The 19,517-nt window shown below is 37.4% G+C and overlaps 4 protein-coding genes across 5 annotated transcripts in view; 3 read left to right on the top strand and 1 right to left on the bottom strand.

Annotated features, from left to right (window-relative positions):
- Positions 1-775, top strand: part of LOC119829865 (protocadherin-16) — a 20,009-nt gene extending 19,234 nt beyond the window's left edge. Inside the window, exons 15-17 of the mRNA XM_038352564.1 lie at positions 1-83; positions 177-412; positions 507-775. Coding sequence (XP_038208492.1) covers positions 1-83; positions 177-412; positions 507-578 — 391 coding nt within the window. The 3' untranslated portion in view covers positions 579-775. The remainder of the gene's footprint in view (positions 84-176; positions 413-506) is intronic.
- Positions 776-2,539: 1,764 nt separating this feature from the next.
- On the top strand, positions 2,540-7,436 carry LOC119829917. 2 transcript variants are annotated; one of them, XM_038352645.1, is made up of 6 exons: positions 2,540-2,670; positions 4,927-5,084; positions 5,254-5,519; positions 5,848-6,049; positions 6,387-6,566; positions 7,025-7,436. In XM_038352645.1, exons 2-6 carry the CDS (start codon positions 4,931-4,933, stop codon positions 7,330-7,332), a joined length of 1,110 nt encoding a protein of 369 aa, XP_038208573.1. In that variant the 5' UTR covers positions 2,540-2,670; positions 4,927-4,930; the 3' UTR covers positions 7,333-7,436. The 2 variants fall into 2 exon arrangements, with proteins under 2 accessions (XP_038208573.1, XP_038208574.1); XM_038352646.1 differs by lacking the exon at positions 2,540-2,670 and adding an exon at positions 4,691-4,821.
- A 1,316-nt stretch (positions 7,437-8,752) lies between these two features.
- Positions 8,753-14,867, bottom strand: LOC119829916 (dnaJ homolog subfamily C member 3). Its single transcript, XM_038352644.1, has 11 exons — positions 14,660-14,867; positions 14,439-14,552; positions 13,476-13,570; positions 13,113-13,217; positions 11,805-12,005; positions 11,377-11,502; positions 10,815-11,039; positions 10,566-10,683; positions 10,084-10,216; positions 9,566-9,695; positions 8,753-9,251 (listed from the first exon to the last, which is right to left on the bottom strand). The coding sequence occupies exons 1-11, from the start codon at positions 14,736-14,738 to the stop codon at positions 9,105-9,107; spliced, it is 1,473 nt and encodes a 490-aa protein (XP_038208572.1). The 5' UTR covers positions 14,739-14,867; the 3' UTR covers positions 8,753-9,104.
- Positions 14,868-16,486: 1,619 nt separating this feature from the next.
- Positions 16,487-19,205, top strand: LOC119830213 (60S ribosomal protein L35a-like). The gene is made up of 4 exons (XM_038353130.1): positions 16,487-16,599; positions 16,818-17,038; positions 18,466-18,696; positions 19,146-19,205. The coding sequence occupies exons 2-4, from the start codon at positions 16,820-16,822 to the stop codon at positions 19,167-19,169; spliced, it is 474 nt and encodes a 157-aa protein (XP_038209058.1). The 5' UTR covers positions 16,487-16,599; positions 16,818-16,819; the 3' UTR covers positions 19,170-19,205.
- Positions 19,206-19,517: the final 312 nt, after the last annotated feature.

Below are 19,517 nucleotides of genomic sequence, written 5' to 3'. Positions count from 1 at the left end.
GGGCTCGCTGCAGAGCGTGTCGGCCGGCGCCTCCACCATCCTCGACTCCACCTCCAGCCTAGACGTGCGACACGACGCCGCCAGTCAGTGTAGCCCCAGCTTGGCGCGCTAGCCGCCTCCCTTGGATTTATGTAATGAAGCATTAATGATGCATGACATGACGTTCCACTCTGCAGACGGGCGGCAGTCGCAGCGGCCCAGCAAGAGCAAGGTGGCGCCCGCGCCGCCCTCGCCCCCGCGCGCCGGGGAGGGGGCGGGGGCGGCGGCGGGGGGCGACCCGGCGCTCATGAGCGACCACCTGGGCGGCGGCGCGGGCCGCTCGGGCGTGGCGTGGCCCAGCGCCACCATCCCCGCGCGCGTCAAGAAGCTCAGCTGGGACGACGCGCGCCCCCCGCGCCCCGCGCGCCCCGCGGTGAGTGTGTACCCCCCCGCACCCCCCCGCATCCCCCCAGCTCCCCGCGGGGGCTGCGGGCGGCGGCTGACCGGTGTGTGTGTGCGTGTTGCAGGAGGGCTCGCCGGCGGTGGAGGCGACCAACCCCGCGGTGGCGGACCACATGAACCTCACCGTCTACTTCTAGCCGCCGCTCGCCGCTCGCCGCCGCCGCCGCCACTGCTACATATACACTTCTAATCTACCATCATCTGCTTTTATTTTAACCGAATCGATTGTATTATTGAATTAATCTAACTGTAACTGGAATTCTAGCTTCAACTTAGCGTGATGCCTTCGTCCCACAACACAACGAAGGAATCATAATATAAACCTGACATACTCAAAAAAATATTCTAATTAACTCTTGGAGTAGTGACGTCTAATTCACAACCTTGCTGACATTATTTTTTGCTAAGCCAATAAAAAAAATGTCATAACAATCGGCTGTTATTTGTAACAAATGAGTCGATGTAATTCAAAGCGATTTATCCAGTACTATTATTTTAAATTAATATACTGGATAGCCGAATACGAGCATCAAAACACCGAATAATCAATTATTTAAAAGAAATATTATTTTTATAATTTATCTAAATAATAGTCTACATTTATTTATACGAAATATACCTCTTTCGTACAATATAACATTATTTTTTCAAGTATCTTTCATTTACTCTATCCGATATATACATTATAATATATCCAACATACTAACATTCCGTGGTGTAAATATAATTGAATACGAATTAGAAAAGCTTATTAGATAGTATTATATAATACTACTCATTACAATGACTATTTATCACTTTAAGTTGAAGGATATTAATTAGCTTCATCACTTTTAGTGTACCGATGATCAATACCTTAATCACTTTTAGTATTATGATGATCCATATCTTTTATCACTTTTAGTTAAAGAACTTTACTTTTTATTTATTTAATTATTGCTTAAATAAGTGATATCCCAGTTTCCTCTTATAATTACTTCTAAGATATTTATATCTACTCATAATATAAAAATGTTCAAATATACCGACTAAAAATAATTTAACAGTAAATAATATCCAAATGGGTGATAGGTTAAGTTTATATGAAATATTTTGTAATTAATGTGAATTATTAATATAATATTAAATTATTGTAAGTTAACTCCGAATGTTTCTACTTTTATATTGTTAAGAGTTTATATTGTACATTGTGAATTTGTAATAAATTGTTATAAATTATTGTTAAAAATGTGTTTTTTTTTTATGATTCTGAATTTGGATTTTCTACCCAATAAATGTTATTTGAAATTTACCATTATATATGACGAGATGCGCGAAAATTTTCTGTTAAATTGGCTGTCTATGCAAATAAATTATATTTAAAAAAGCTATCCAGAAGCAAATAAAACCGCAAGAGTCCTAGACATTACTGAAGTGGGATCGTAGGTGATACGGCAAAGGCCACTTTTTACCTTTTGGGTATTACGCGAATGAAGCCGCGAGTTCCAGCTAATATTAGAAATATATAAAGATTGTTATAAGCTGACAAATAATGAAATCGATAGGTTTGGAATATATTATGTCGATATATTAATATCACTACATTTAATGTTGTTTCCATTATATTCCATATTAGTTATTTGCCAGCACGAAGCGGAGAAGTACAACACCCCCACAGAAAACCGGCGTGAAATAATGGCATGCTATTGTGTTTCATACGGTGAGTGGGGGAGCCGGACGCCCATATCCCTTTCCTTACCCTTCCCAGTCCTTTCCTTTATTCTTATCGCCAAACCTTGCTTAAATCCTTCCCAAAAGTCGGCAATCCATTTGTAGACGCGTAAGGTTTTAATTGACTTTATGCCTCCAAATGTTCATGGGCGGTGGTAGCATAAGGCGAACCACCAGCTCCATGGCCGACTATGACATAAAAAAAGAGAAATGTGTTTATTTTAATTTAATTTGTTCAAATTCGGAATGTAACCAAAAGAGGACTAATGAAAAGATTTGGCTTATTAACGTTATCTCAATTACCTTTTCTTTTTCTAAATAAAAAGTTGCTTAAGTGATGTTCGTAATCCGTTGGACATCTACGTTATTTACATAATATTGCGACGTGGGGAGTGTTGAGTAAGAGAGGCGCCGTCGCCGGCAGTCGAGGGTCCAACTCCGCGGAAGAAAGTTGACGTCGGCCGAGTATACTCGTGTTTGTTAACATTACATTGGTGCTGGCTGCTAGTGAGATCTATGGTGAGTTTGAATTTGTAGATAATTGTCAGTAAATATCGGTTATGCTAGAAGGTTCTAAAATCAAATAGTAGATACCTACATAATATATCGAATAAAATAATGCCTAATAACATAAAACCATTAAATAGGTGTGCGAAAACCGACCCGATAAACGATGTCTTCCTGACTCATATAAAAAACCCCCGACTCTCCCGATATGCACACAACATTTCCTGAGAATCGTTCCAGTCGTTTTGGAGGATGGTGACTAACATTGTGACACGGGAATTTTATATAATATATAGAGATCTATTAAATAAACAATTGAGATACGGAATAATATTTACTGTATTTCGAGTTAGCCCTGAGGTATTAAGTTTTCGTTAAAACTTTGAGAAGAATAAGAATTCATTTCTTTGCTTTTTGATTTATATCCATTATGTTATTTTAAGCTCAAATATATAATTAGAAATATTCTTATTTCATAACATAATTAACCCCGAATTAATTTATCATTAAAAAATATGGCAGACGTATATAATTTTGTTTCCTCTTCTACAATCAATGTTCTACGTAATTAATACAATATCTAAGAAATAAAAATAATTATATAATCAAATATTAATAAAGGATATAAAAGTTGTTTATGCGATTAACAAATATGGAGAGGTTTATGAATCAACTTTCTTGGTCCGGGGAAACCCGCCGGCGCACGCGGATGTCGGCGCACTTTCTCCTTGCGTAACCAGCCCTGACCTCGCCTGACCTTCTCATTCATTCATTTGCGACATTGTGTTCAACCATAGTATTATGTTATCTGTGGTTCAACTATGATTGTTTCTGATGTAATGTAATATACTTGGTCATTCAGTAAAATATGTCATTTATTAATATTATTTATTGTGATCTATTTACATACATGATTTTTAATTAAAAACATATTTTTGTGCTTAACTTAAAATAGATAGATCGCAGACATTTTTGTAGATATATTTTAGATCTTAAATTAATATGAAAATGTTATGGTTCTATTTTTATAGCTTAGGCGGAGTTCGCCACATAAGGAACTTTTATGAATGATATGTATGCACCTTGGCTCCGAAATGGTCAAATATCTCACGAACCCTAATTTTTTCTAAAATATAATAAAGCCTGAGAAATTTTGAAAGAATAGAAAAAATTTGATCACGAGGCAGGATTTTTTCTATTCTTTCAAAATTTCTCATTTATAAAGCATTTCAATGCTATAAAACTTAAAATTAAATATAATAAAGCCTTTTACTCGCAGATAATGTAGCTTTCTAATGGTGAAAGAATTTTTAAGCTTATCCATTACAAACAAACAAATAAAAATACAAATTGTCCTGTTTACAATATTAGTGTAGACGTAGATTTGTGAAACATTTTTTAACTCTACAGCTGCATTCAATAAAATAATTGCATAAAAACTATATAAATTGAGAATGTTTATTATTCACTCAGTCGAGTCGGTAAAATCAAACATAAAATTTCATCGACGAAATTATTGCAAATTATGCGTGAGTGAAAGTGTTTAACCAACACGCCAGTCGTCAGTAAAATGAGCATTTTTTGTAAATTCTTAATGAATGCCTAAAAAAATGACTTTAAAACAAATTGATAAATAGTTAGAAACAAATTTATTACAATTATTCTCTTCATAAATGTGGGTCCCACGTACATAAATATAAATCGTTGATTTAAATTTTACTAATAAATTAAAAAAAAAACAATAATCTAAAGCACTGTGTATAACTATAAAGTATTGGTTACATCACAGTGGAGCAGTAGGTAATATAGTTGATACCCTTGGGCCTTGACTAATGTAGGTAGGTACGTGAGTTCAATAGCTTACCTTATTGTTAACGAGCCGGATTTGTGCAATGTTTCATAACATTATGCTAGATGCGCTAACGCATGTGTTGGTGGAATAACAATTATGTGGGTCAACCGTCAGCCATGTATTGTATATATGTTATGTAAAACCCATGCGGGCTCGCTGAAGTGATAAAATGTTTGAGTTATTGCCACTCAATTTACATATGGTAGTGCTGAAATCGTGAGGCGCATTCCATATCGTCCCTAATAGAGTATAAAACATAAAGTCCCGTGCACACAATATATCAGTAGAGAAATAAGAGGGCACTTCCAAAGGTTTTATAACTATAGAATTATTTTGAAATTAATTACTGTTAATAATTCGCACAGTTACTGCGAATTACCAACAATAAATTATTATTACGTATTTGTCATTTGCAGTATAATGAGGGCGCATTGCACCTTAATATTATTGGCGGTGCTGAGCGCCGTGAACTCGGAGAATAGCACGCTGGAGGACACGTGCGAGCCCGTGTGGGACGGGTCCTTCGGCGCGCTGCTCGAGGACTGGGCTACTGAACCCGCTTCCCCCAGACAAGGTCTGTTACAAATATTCTTTGGAACATTCTAGATATTACTCGTTTAGTGTAGATGACACTCAATATATGAGCTAAGTAATATGTGTTTGAATTTAACTTATCTCTAGGTGTTGAGGTCACAGAATCTTTAATTTAAATCCTTATATTTTACGTATTTTGCATAACTCAGGTCGTATAATGGCCCTGCCGTCCACAAAGGGCTACTACGTGACGGAGCGAATCGACAGCCCTTTGGTGCCGCCACCCCCGCCGCACCCCGTTGCGGGGTCCGGCCCGAGCCGGCCCATCCCGCTGCAGAGTCCGCAGCACTACGGCAGCGCCCCGCCGCAGGGCTATAACGGCCCGCACGGGTACAACGAGTGGGACGCGCCGGGAAACGGGAAAATTGTCAATAAACCGCCGAGTCCTTATAAGGACAAGTTTAGGCCGAGCTATGTAAGTTACCGCAGAGTAGTAATTAGAATATTTTAACTTTTTATAAAAAATTTCTATGCTGCTACGTGCATTAGTTCAAGTTGAAGAAATTTACACGTTCATTGCATCTGTCGTACGAGATGATTTAATATCCTCGCTAACTACTTTACTCAAACCACATGATACTATATTATCTGTCAACTTTAGACTTTAGATGTGGGACATTTTTCAATTTTTTTTTTTTGCAAAACGATATCGATTTCATATATATTATTCATGTGTAGCGATTTCATTTTAAATATATTATACATATGTAGTTGGCAGCACTGAAAAGTTAAATACATGTCAGGCACAAGGCGGCACGCGTCCGCAGCCGGCCAACAGCATCGACCGCGTAGACGAGCCGCCGCGCAAGCAGGTGACGGAGACCGACCTCTACCTGCTCAGCGCCATCGAGAAGCTCGTCTACCGCGCCGACCTCATGGAGAAGCGCCTGCGCAAGCTTGAGGAGAGCTTACATTATGTCGTCGCCGGCGCCGAGGCTAAACCCGGTCAGTATAGATCGACGCTGTTAACATTTTGTCATGGAAGTCCAATAAATATATCGTAAAAGTACTGAATTATAAATAGTAGTGAAAAGTCTCGCTAACGTGTCGCAACAATTTGTTTATTTATGAATGAATGAAATAATAGCTGTTATGCATGCATACTTTGTAAGGAACCGAAACACTATAAAACCAGTTATTTTGATATCTCAAATTGTGCATCCGTACTCATATCGTAGGCATATCCCTAAAATGTATAATTAATGATAGTTTATTTCTTACAATAAAAAAAAATCTCTAATCCCAAATAATACTGATTATCCGTAATAAACGTCGGTCGCAGAGCCGTGCATGGCGAACTACACGCGCGTGGGCAGCGGCTGCTACCAATGGTCGCGCGAGGCGGCGGACTGGAAGGGCGCCAGCCTGGCGTGCCGGCGCCAGCGCGCCGCGCTGCTCGAGCTGGCGCCGCCCGACCGCCGCGCGCTGCTCGCGCACACGCTCGCCGACCGCCAGCTCAGCGGTACGATCTCTACGCACTGGCTTCTGCCGCGTTCCCTCACGCGACTTGGCACAATTTCAATAATACAAAAGTCAAACTTGAAGGCCACTGCCAAGGCCCAGATTTCTTTCTTTGCATTTATTATGTTTTATGTGGATATAATTATTGCATGTGGATATAAACATGTATATTATGTGGATATAAATATCGCATTTTTTTATGATCGCATATAATATAATACACTTTATAATTACCTACTGAACTTAATAATTGATATATTTTCCATTTATTTATTATGGAAATTTGTTATTAACGAAATTATACATGATACGTTTGGAAATTATGTTACCTATAGTACAGTCAATTACATTTTCTCATAGTCTCAATTCCTAAACATAACACCATAACACAATATGAAATAATGTTATATTCATTCAACTAACACGTCCACTCTTTGTCGGCACACCGGGCGCCCGCAGGCGAGGACTTCTGGACGGGCGGGCTGAACCCCGGGCTGCTGTGGATCTGGTCGCACTCGGCGCGGCCCGTGGAGGCGGCGCGCAACGACACCGCCATCCCGGGCGAGGGCCGCTGCCTCGCGCTGGCCCACTCCGCCGCCGGCGGGTACGCGCTGCGCGGGCGGGACTGCGCGCACAGGCTGCGCTACGTGTGCCAGAAGGAGGAGGACAAGACCACGCTCAGCAACGAGATCGAGAAATCCGCTCGCAGCCTGCGCTTGGACGGAGCGAGGAAAGCCAAGTTGCTTTGGGACCGCGCGGACGATTAGAGAAACACTATGTACTATGTATGCTCTACTTGTAAGACTGATGCAACTCGATGTGCCTTTTTAGACTAATGTTTATAATTTAATTGATAAATTATTTATGTTTACGTTGAGTTTTCTTTACGCCTTTAAACAGCACCATTCAAAAAATCCTCCTTCAAAAATTACCATCTCAATACTGACCAAATATGACCGGGTAGGTAATATGATCAAAATTAATTGAGAAGTCGTTGCGAGCAACATGATATCATGAATTAAAACACAGAAATAATTCGTAATCGCTTATATTTCTAATATATTTACAATTTCGTTAAATCACAACAAAATAACTTAAATAAATATATAAACATCGGGACTGGAGCGGACCCGGCCGAGCGACAACAGCGACCCCATTTGTTATAACTTAATTAAATATTATGCGAATAACAAACAAATGGCATTACTGTTGGGACAAATCGGCACTTCGGGGACTTTCAGTTGCGGCTGAGAATAGCTTGAGTTTTTAATAAGTATTTTCCTTTCTCAATTACTTTTCTTTATTCTCACTAATTTAGTAGTCCAAAAAGCAATAAAATTATTATATTATATTGCTTTTTGGTAACCAACTGACCAAAATAAACATATCATTCTTTAATTATCTCTCAAGCAACCCTCATCGCATGTGAGAAATGGCAGCACCGAGAAATGTCAATCGTCGCAACTAACCTACAAAGTGCAGTCTATCAACTCGACGTGACTCTCTCGTTGTTATTTTACTATAACTTCTTCGTATTCAATGAAACGGATTTTACCTAAATGTAACTTTTAACTAATTTTATAGGAGAATTCGTAGTAATGGCAACACTGGCAGTTAAAGCGCCGCCAATAATGCTGAGTGAAGAGTTACAAAATAAATGTTAATATTTTACACAAATAAATCACCAAAAAAGCGTTATGATAATGCATGATTTTTTTTACCGATATGTACTCGATGGCATAATATTTGTGAGACAATTGAACTGAATACATTATATGGACATAAATATATAAATATACTTTTTTTTTCTATAGAATTGGCGACATAAATTATTATAGGCGAAACAGGTTTGTTTTAATCTGTATACATTTCACAAGTTACTTCATTATATAATAATATTGATCTTCTGGTAAGTTTAAACACTATCGCCACAAATAATTTATATTGCGACCTACGTAATATACAGCTTGCAAATAATTCCATTTTATAAATCATATAAAAATAGATAAGATATATTTTATTAGAAGCAGGTGAGATGGACTAGAGATACCGTCTTTATGGAAGCTATAATTATTGTATTTAAAGCAACTTCTGCTACTTTTTATTGTCTTAGTTTTATGCGAATGCACGGATACAGTTCGTGGTGAATTCAAAATGATCATGAGAAGCGTTCAACTCTTGTTAGTGAAAAAAAAAACTTATATTTTCTGCTTTTTAGCTTTAGTGATTATGACTATTATATTTATTACAACGGCATGAGCTTAAAGCATTGCATTGTGTAACGGACATACAACATCTCCGAAGTTTTGTATAATTATGACTATTACTTTATTACTTTAGACTATTGTATTTTGTTGCATTGCATATTTAAGTTTTCATCGGCTCCCTTCCATACTGATGCAATGATTGCGATTTTTATTTCATTTGTGGTCCACGTAAAAAAATGTCGTTGGAAGTTAACATGAGGATGGCATCGACTTAAAAGCTGTTGGTATAAGAGTGGGCGCGTGGGCGCGTGGGCGCGTGGGCCGGGAGCGGCTCAGTTGAAGTGGAACTTGAACTGGAAGGGCGAGCCGTGCTGGAAGTGGTGGAAGGGGTTCCCCTGGAAGGGCTGGCGCCCGCCCTCGGGGTCCAGCGGGTCCACGCCCGAGTCGAACTGCGCGCGTTTCTCGGGGTCCGTCAGCACCTGCGCACCATACACGCGTTAGAGGTCCCCCATGATCACATGACCATAACCTGCCCCTACTGATATTCTTTATAGACATGTAGCTGAACATTTTATTTTATTTTATTTTAGCTAGAACGAAACTCTTTGTGAGTTCCCACTGGGAATCGAACCCAAGACCCCTCGGTTCTACGCTCACTCGTGAACGTTACACATTTGTAAACATTCTGTCGGTAAGGGGATGGGGGGTGTTTAAATAATACTTTTTTTTGTGCAATTTTCTAAATAAAATGAATAATTTCAAGCGTTATAAAGCCGTCAGCAGCAGCACGCACCTCCTTGGCGGCGGCGATGTCGATGAACTTCTTCTCGGCGATCTTCTTCTCGTCTCCCTGGAAGTTGTCCGGGTGCCACTTCTGCGCCGCCTTGCGGTACGCCTTCGTGATCTCCTGCTTGCTCGCCGACCTGACCGTGTGTAGTCTAACTTTAATATCATGTATATGCAACATGAAGAACGGCGTGTGTGCTGCGTTGGATAAGTATTTTTGGGGCTTTTATATGAAAACAATCACAGTTTTTACTACTTTCGTAATTCTTAGTAAAATGTAAAAACATATAGGTACGAGAAATTTTGAAAGAATAGAAAAAATTTGATCACGAGGCGGGATTGGAACCCGAGTTTTTTTTCCAAACCGTAGCAACGTCTAGCGTCTCGGCCACCCGTGATCCCGCCACAGTAATCGAAATTCTTCTACTCTTCCGCTAGGCGCATATGTGTACTTGTATATGCGTGTCTGGATCGCGGATGTGGATGTGGCGTGCGTGTGTGCGTGTGTGCGTGCGTGCGCGTTACCGCTTGACGCCGAGTATCTTGTAGTAGTCCCGCTGCTCGGCGAGCTTCTGCAGGCGCTGCGCCCGGGCGAGCCCGTCCTTGGCGCGCTGCAGCCCCTCCTCCAGCTCCAGCGCCTCGCGGAACGTGCGCGCGGCTGCAAGCCGACCGACCAGGGTGGAAACCAATTCATATTTTATACAATTAACACACATTTGGCCGAAAATAGCCTTGAGACGAGATACCACTACAAATTATAAAATGGCATCAAACGAATTTCCAATTTTCATCAATTCCCAATTTTCAATCGGACAAAATAATTCATGTTAACTGGTTAAAAACTCATGGAATTGTCGAGTGACAAATAGAAAAAAATAGTAGTATATAATGTCCTCTTGTGACGTCCGATTTCTTTGAGGTTGGGGATGTGTAAAGGATTGGTGACGGCAATATCGAAATGGATGTGTGGGGGGGGTATATAGGGGGGGTGTGGGGGGAGTACGCACCGTCGTCGAACATTTCGAGCGCGAGCAGCACGTCGGCCGTGTCGCACAGCAGGCGCGCGTCGCGCTGCAGCGCCAGCGCCGCGCGGCACTGCGCCAGCGCCTCCGTGTGCTGCTCGTTCTGCGGGGACACACACACACACACTAATTATGCTTATATTCATAAAAAAAAAATCATAAACACCCTCTATTCGAATTGAGTTCACGTCCAAAAGTACCCTATATATAATGAAATGTAGGAATGTAGGGCACCTTGTGCTCGCAGACGCAGAGCCAGCGGCGCGCCTCGAGCGCGACCAGGGTGACCTCCGGCTCGGCCTGCAGCAGCAGGCGCGCGGCGCGCGCGCAGGCCGCGTGCTCGCCGGCCGCGCTGGCGCTCTCGCAGCGCTCCACCAGCTTGTCCACCTTCTTCAGCTTCTTGTACAGCGGGAAGCACTCCTTGTGCTCCGGGTCCAGCTTCAGGCACTCGCGGATCTCCTGAGGCGAGAGATATTATATGTGAATACGAGGAGGTCATATGCTTGATGCACTAACCTTTCGAGAAACTTCGATGGAAGACCATTTCAAATTTCAATTACCTGCTTTTCGATTACATTTTTTTAAATAGTTTCTTCTGGGTCGATTATCGTTTATTCAAAAATTTTATTTGACATCCAATTAATATATATCGTATACTCGTTTTCACACTATCATATAAATGTAAAAAATATACAAAAGAACAACAAAAAGAAATCTCATTTTCCGTATCCTGACAAATTGCCAAACAAACATAACAATATATAATAAGTTATCCAGAATGCGCCGTGTCCAGCACCTTAAGAGCGTCGTTGACGTGGCCGAGCTGGTACAGCAGCGTGGCGAGGCGCAGGTAGCCGGCCGTGGAGTCCTGCTGCAGCCGGTTCACCGAGCGGATGTCCGACACCGCTGAGAACAGGTCGTTCTGGAACAGACATACAATGCTATAATTATTATGTATATTACATTATTGATAAATGCCGTGGTGTGCGTGAAAATTTTACGAGCTATTGTTTAATTTGATAGAGATATTTTTTCTACATTTATTGAAAATTTTAGTTTTTGCGAACTGAATGAAGTTAGTTTATGATCCTTCGAGCCGGTTGCACATGTATGATTGATAATTGTACTAGTACAATTATATGTAATTTTGAAAGTATACTTTTTACTAGCACTTAGCACCCCCAGTCGGCCCACTCACCACCACTCACAGCGCAGGCGACTCACCATGGCGATGTAGCACTCGGCGCGCAGCTGGCGCAGCGGCGCGGCCCAGGGCGAGGCGTCCAGCAGGCGCGAGGCCAGCTCGGCGGCGCTGCGCACGTCGCCGCCGCGGTAGTACGCCTCCGCCAGCCGCAGCTCCTCCGCCAGCTCGTCCATGCGGTGGAACTGCGCCGCCGCGTCCGAGTTGTACGGGTCCTCGTACGTCTGCAACGCGACCCGACACCGTTATCCCCGTATCTTTCCTATCACGTCCTCATACGCGATAATATACATATTCTTAATTTCATTACAATTACTTTCAAATTAGCAAAACTAACATGATATAATTGAGAACCATCTCTCGTTACGGAGGCAGTTGATAAAATAAATACATATCATCCCACATTATTATAAAATGATGAGTATTGCGTATATGACAAAAATAGGTATCGATTAAGTAAATTTTAACTGAATAATTTATAAGAACTTCTGTAGAACAATCTTTGAGAAAAATCATTTTCGAGATAAGACTCAGGACACAATTAGGGATTTTCTATCCAATTTGAGACTACCTTATACAAAATCCTTGTTGGGATAGACAAATTAACAAAGCTAGTTTCACATACAATATAGTATTTTTATTCAAAATTACTTGCGATTATAATTGCTTTAATTGGATTGAATGGTGAATTAAAAGTTTAACCAATCTTACTGTACATATACAAAAAAAATATATTAAAAACTAAATCCATTATAAGGTAAATGAGAACAAAATCATTTCAATTCTTAATCAACCTTTATTACAGTCAATTAACCTGCTTTAATTTTACTCTCAAATACAGTTATCATGCAGCATATAAATAACTGACGAGTGACAAGCATGTTATCACAAAATATAACGATAACTAATACACTTGGTCACAGCTGTATCCACATTTTGTTATCAATGTTACGGTGGGAATGATATTTCACAGATTAGTGTAGTGTAATAAAGTATTTGTTTAAGTTACAACTGTAAAATAATTATGTGAATTATTTTATGATAAAAATAAAACCCAACTGCATATTGCTGTATAGAAAAATATGATATACATCATAAATATGAAAAGAATGCAGTTTGGATAAATAATTAATAACAATAAAACTGTTTGTTTTAATGCTAGTGTTTTATGACAAAAAATTATTTCAAGCTCAATTTTTGTTATCTCATAAATTAAGTACCTTGCATGTACCAAGTCTTATCTTATTGATTTATCTACACAGCATATTCTTACATATTCTAGAAATATACGGATTCAAATATAATTATACTAGTTGAAAAAGTGTACATACCACTTGCAGGAAGTCTTCTTTGGCTTGCATATACTGTGCCAACTTGAGGTATACTTGCGCCCGATGCACTCTGGCTTGAGTGAAGTCTGGCTTTAATTCTAAAACCTGACATTATTGCCTTTATATAAATCTCAGATCAAAGCTCATATTTATAAAAGAAAATATCACACATCAGTGCTTTATTTTCACAATTTAAACCCATTACATATATTCTGTTATAATGATAATACATAATTATTGATTGCGTTTAAAATGTAATTTATATAACACTTATGATAATCATCAATCATGAAATAAATAAAAATAAACAAAAGACAAGTAAATAAAATTGCTAAAACTTAAAGTAATATGAAATGGTCTCACCTTACTAAAGTCTTGTAATGCAAACTTCGCTTTTCCAAGCGCATAATAGACAGTACCACGTTTAAAATAAGTGAGGTAGTTGTGTGGGTCCCCCTCTGCAACAAGACATTGGTGTGACATAAGGTTTAAAACTTATTCCCTGTGTCGCTTCACTTCTATGTTAATTTGTTATTTATTGTCATTTAAGAAACAATTACTCTAGACATACATTACAAATATAACTGTTATTTACACTGGTTGGTAAAGGGCATAAATATTAAAACATTTCACAATATATTATCTATTTAAATTCACTTCAGTTTGATATATATTATACCAAAAATATCTGAAATATGAAGTTAATCTTAATAATATAAAAATATGACTTTAGACAAAATCAACAGTATGTGTATTGAATAGGACAGTTCTTTGGCATCATTGATATGTATATGCAACATGATAAATGCAGCAACTACAGAGTTTCCTGCTGGCTCTTGCCTGTAGAAATTGCTTTCTCAACCAGTGGTAAATGTTAAAACCATGTTATGACAATTCTTAAATAAATAAATGATTGAGGTTGAACTACTAATTTTCATCAGCATGTCAACATACTTTATTAAAAGAAAAAATATTATTATTTTATAACACTAACTTTACCGACTTTACCACTCAAAATCGAAAAACTATTTAATATAATTACTATAAGCGCTACACACTCAATTATTTATGTTGCAGCCAAGTGTACAGGTAGTAGATAATGGAACCTCCTCCTTATCGTTTTCATAGTAGGTTAAAAACTTTTTATTCTACTAATAGTTATATTTTCATGAGTGTCCTTAATTATTTTTAGTTTAACATGGTAAATTAAACTAAGAATATGAATTTAAAAATATACACAGAACTTGGAAGTAAATAATCATATTTATTCCATTATATATAGCTGATTATAAATTAAATTGTGCTAGAATATAATGGTACACTTACCAACAGCTGCATGATAATGTGTGAGTGCGTCAGAAAGCTGACCACGACTTAAAAAATCTCGTCCTAATTCCAAATGTTTGTTTACTTCAGCTTGTGTCGACGTGCATTCTGAAACTAAGAATAATTTCCCTTCAAAAACACTTCACCATTTAATTCGAACTATTTAAAAACAACCAATAAGTTTAAAAATAACTAAAATCGTGTATTTATTTCATACTCACACTTTAACACTAAATCTGATAATAATAAAACGAGACATGGCGTGATTTTGTTCCAGTTAATATTTACTAAACTGTCCATTATTTTGTATAAATTATTAGAGCAACCTTAATACAAATTAAAGCAATTCTTGTAATAATAACACTAATTATTTGACATAGCCACAGTCCATCTTTCCTTCGTAGTTCGTATCTTTTCGTGGTCTGATTTCATTGGTCCAAATCAGACACTGACGGAAAATAAACAGATAATATAGCCGACAGCGTCTTCATATTACATTTACATGACATACCATTATAGAGATAATACTTGATATAGATAACATTAATCTATTTACATCTTGGTAACAATTATTTTTATACTTTTAATTGTTACAACAAAGATGTTACAACAAAGCTGATTTAAAAAATCATTGTTTTAAAAATAAAATTGGAACGCAACAGAAAATCAGTAAAATGAAACGAATTGAAATTAGTTATTGCCATATTCGAAACCATATTTTATTTTGGTATTAAATAATATTTTCCATCTCTAGCTTTCTTTAAAGGAAAGGAAATTAATATACAAAGCTTCATGCATCAAGGGTATATTTTGAGTTGGCTGGCACCATGACCTAAAAACATATATTTATTTTATGTTTGAACGGGCAATGAGCTGCTGGTTCGCCTAATGGAAACCTACCATCGCCACGAACGAGAGGTTTAAGGAACCTTTTAGAGCTGCAGGTTGAAACAACGCATTTGGAAGGTAGGGCATCTAGAAATACAAAGATTACTTTTAGGGATGAGAAAAAAGGATTGACGACAGGAATACAATAGACTAAAAAAAAAGGATTTCAAGAGATTAGGAAAACGATTAGCTTGATGTGAAATGGTAGCGAACCATTTCACACCAATCTTCTGTGGGGGTGTGGCACCTTCGTCAGTGCGAGCTAGCTCAATGCCTAATTCGTGCCGAAGCGTGCTCGACTCCCACACTAAATATTATATGATAATGATTCAGTACACAAGTACAATGATTATGTTGTGGCATAGCGTACGATAGACGAAAAAATACGATGTACAAATTTCATTTTTAATTTTTATCACTACTTAGTATAAAACAAAATCGCTGTCCGCTGTGTATGTCTGCTTGCTTAGATCTTTAAATCTTGCGTAATGCAACAGATTTTGAGGGTTTTTTAAAAAGAATATAAAACTCATAATTAATTTAATTTGCGATTTGGTTAATGAGGGGAATTTAGATCTGTCCTTACTGAGCCCTGAGGGGAATTTAGATCTGTCCTTAATCGAAGCTAAACCTTGGTGCAGCAGCAATGTTACGATAGCGTTTCATTTGATATTGTTCACTTTTTTGGGCTATATTATTGCTTACTTTTACATAACATTCCATTTCCATTTACAAAATTTCATCACCAAATTCCATTTTCCATCTCTTGACTCTATTGTCAGGTCTAGATGAAAAATACCACATTAATACATTTTTACTAAAGTTACCTACGTAAGCAAAACTTTAATTAATCGGATGCCGGAAAGTATGTTTAGGGTAACTTATAAGATCGTTTTCGCTGTAAAGTACTTCGCTTTCCCTCGGTTTCCCTGAGTTTCCATTATAACATCCTGATTTAAAATCTGTAGTTTATTCCTTCTAACTAAACAAATATTTCTTAGATCGGTTCACAATCGCCAAAAATAAAGTCTAACTTACACAAAAAAAGTCTTGCAAACTAACATAAAATGTAGTTTGTCGTTTTTGTACTTTCTATTATTTAAAAAACTTTCAATTATTTATGCACTCTAGATAAAACTAGATAAAATTACTTTGTATTAGTGAATGGTAGATGTGGTAGATTGTCAAATATGATTTCCTACTAACTTAGACAAATATTAAAAAATAGCGTCTGGCAACACCTTCTTTCTTTCACTTCAAAAACAAGTGTCCGGTTAGTGTTAAATTTTTGAATGATATTTGAAATAAAATATATATTGTATCTAAAACTATATCAAAATTTGAATAGGGCAATCGTATTTGAGTTTCTGTGATCCTATTATTTTATATGATTGATTAAAGTTACAAAGATAAATTGAGATTAAAAGTTGGGATGACAACATAACCTCTCGCAGCAGACAGTGTACTTATTGAAGTGTTCATATTTTTAAGGAATGGCTGACGCGTCGTCCACAGCACCAAAGGCCAAAGCGCCTAAAACCAAGGCTCCGAAAGAGAAGGTCGCGAAAGATGCCCCAGCGCCTCCCGCAGAATCCCAGAACGTTGTCGTTCGCTCTTCCAAACCTCGTCACGGCAGATTGTATGCAAAGGCTGTGTTCACTGGATACAAACGTGGTCTCAGAAACCAACACGAGAATACCGCGCTCTTAAAGGTACGTCAATGAGGCAATCGAAAATCAGATTTGATCGAACGAAAACATCGGTAGTTATAGTTTTGTTATTGAATATAGTTAAGGTTTTGTAGATGACGGGTTAGAATATATCGCGGTATTTTCTCTAAACACACACTCTCGTCTGTTTTCAAACTGAAACTCATACTCAAAACATTATTTTTATAAACTGTAAAACCCTCTAAAAATGCTTAAATTAAAAATGAAGTCTGCAATCAACAGATTTATTATGCTAATTTAACAACTATTACTATCACGAAAAAGGAAATATACGAGGAACAGTATATTTATTTCTTATTCAAATAATCTTTAAAAAAAGCTAAAACCTTATATTGTGTTTTTTCCTTTTCAAAAACTTTGGCATCTTCTTTTTCCTTATTAAATTTGTGGGCTAATAGGTACACTTGCTTAAAAGAAGAGGATGGGGGGAAGATTGCTTATACTACACACAGATGGAAAAACAGTGCAATAGAAGTTGGAAAAGATTACTGTTAGATGCTTTACCATCAGAGATAGTGTTGCTATGTTGCTGTGGATGTGTTGATATCCACCATTCATATTTTTTTATGCATAAACTAAAAATCTGAAAGTAGTTATGACAGAGTGGTATCCCCCCAAGCGTTCGCAGAGTGGCAATATAATGGTCTTTAACTATCTTCTTCAAACATATATAATCAGTCTCTCTGGCCACATTTTCTATTAAATCTTGATCTTTGAAGTCTAAAGAAGAAAAAAAAGAAACTATATAATTTAAAAAATACCTCAAATTGGTATATGACTTTGGATATTTTGTAATTGCTTATATTAAGTCAAACCAACTGTAAAAGATCATCACAGCATCCATTTATTACTCGTCTAATAGTCTGAAAATAATAAACTACATTTTTTTGCTTGCACTCTCAGAACTATGGTTATTGGATATTGTTTGGAATGTTTGTTGGATACTATTACAATGATAAACATTAAGTGTACTAACTTCTTGTTCCACTTTTGTTATTTTTAATTTAATACTGTTTCTGCAAATTGTCATGGGCGGTGGTGATTGCTTACCATTGGGCGACCAGCTCAATTGTCTGCTATGACATTAAAAAGCAGTATAATTATGTTTATTAGGTACTTCATTTTATCTATAGTATAACTAATTTCAGTATTTTTTTTTTAATTAAAAGGTTTGTCTTTTTAAACTGCAAAAATGTAGCTTATGTGTAATGCAACATCGATTACCTATGTGTAATCATCATACATCTTGATGGCCTGTCTTGATTTTTTTGTCACACATCTTTAAATGATGCTTAGACATTTGAAACCTGAACCCCAATGTGGTCAAAATCTTACTGATCCTGAATCCAGTTAATTTAAATATTTTCCAATAATTATATCAAACTACATACATAAACGCTAATTTACAGATTGAAGGTGCCCGCTCTCGTGACGACGCTGTGTTCTACGCCGGCAAGAAATGCGTGTACGTGTACAAGGCCAAGAAAAGGACCCCCATCCCCGGCGGACCTCGCGGCATCAAGACCAAGCTGCGTGCGATCTGGGGCAAGGTGACGCGCCCGCACGGTAACTCTGGCAGTGTGCGAGCTCGCTTCAAGTCCAACCTCCCCGCTCAAGCTATGGGACATAGGATACGTGTGGTGAGTTACATTTGAAGAACTATTAACCGAATGAAAATATAAGAGCAATTAAACTATCAATCTAGATAATATAAAACTAGAAATTAAACTATTAGCCAAGGCATTGAAGAGCATACAGCCTGTAGCCAGTAAACCTGAGAAAATTGTCAATCTGTTACCTTAAATATAAATATGTAGGTGCTTTTATTTATAAATTAATGAATGAGTTAAAGTTTATCTAAAACAAGCTAGTACTTTTTTTTAATAATTAATGAAAATTAAGTTCTCTGGTTTTTTTAGGAATTAAAAAAAATAAAGACTCGGCAAACAGACCATTCTTCTAAATGATGCTTAGACATTTGAAACCTGAATATAATGTGGACAAAATCCAACTGATAATGTTGCAAAGTTTTAAAAGATTCTTCTGATACATTAAATGTACTAAACATATATGTTTGCTTTTTTTTCAGATGTTGTATCCATCAAGGATTTAAACACCCTAATGTAAGAATAAAATATAAAATCCATAATATGCTGTTTTATTCAAAATCGTAATTACATGAAATTCTGAAAATAATTTTGGATATTTTTAAATATAATATGGGGCAAATTACATAATATTTACCTTCATTTATAAACGGTAAATTTGAAGCACCAAAATCACACAATCATGACTTAGAACTTTTTTAGGTGTACATTTAGTTATATAAAACTCAGAATTATCATTAGACACCAATTCCTTTTATATTGTTATTTATCCAGAGCGTTATACCTAGTCTTGCCATAAATATTGTAATAAAGAAAAAAGAAAATTGTTAACTGCAAATAACATTTATTACTTT

The sequence above is a fragment of the Zerene cesonia genome, chromosome 11 (assembly GCF_012273895.1).
Source record: "Zerene cesonia ecotype Mississippi chromosome 11, Zerene_cesonia_1.1, whole genome shotgun sequence".
In the NCBI taxonomy this organism is placed as follows: Eukaryota; Metazoa; Arthropoda; class Insecta; order Lepidoptera; family Pieridae; genus Zerene; species Zerene cesonia.
Note: the sequence above shows the minus strand (reverse complement) of the source record. Positions and strands in the feature narration are given on the sequence as shown.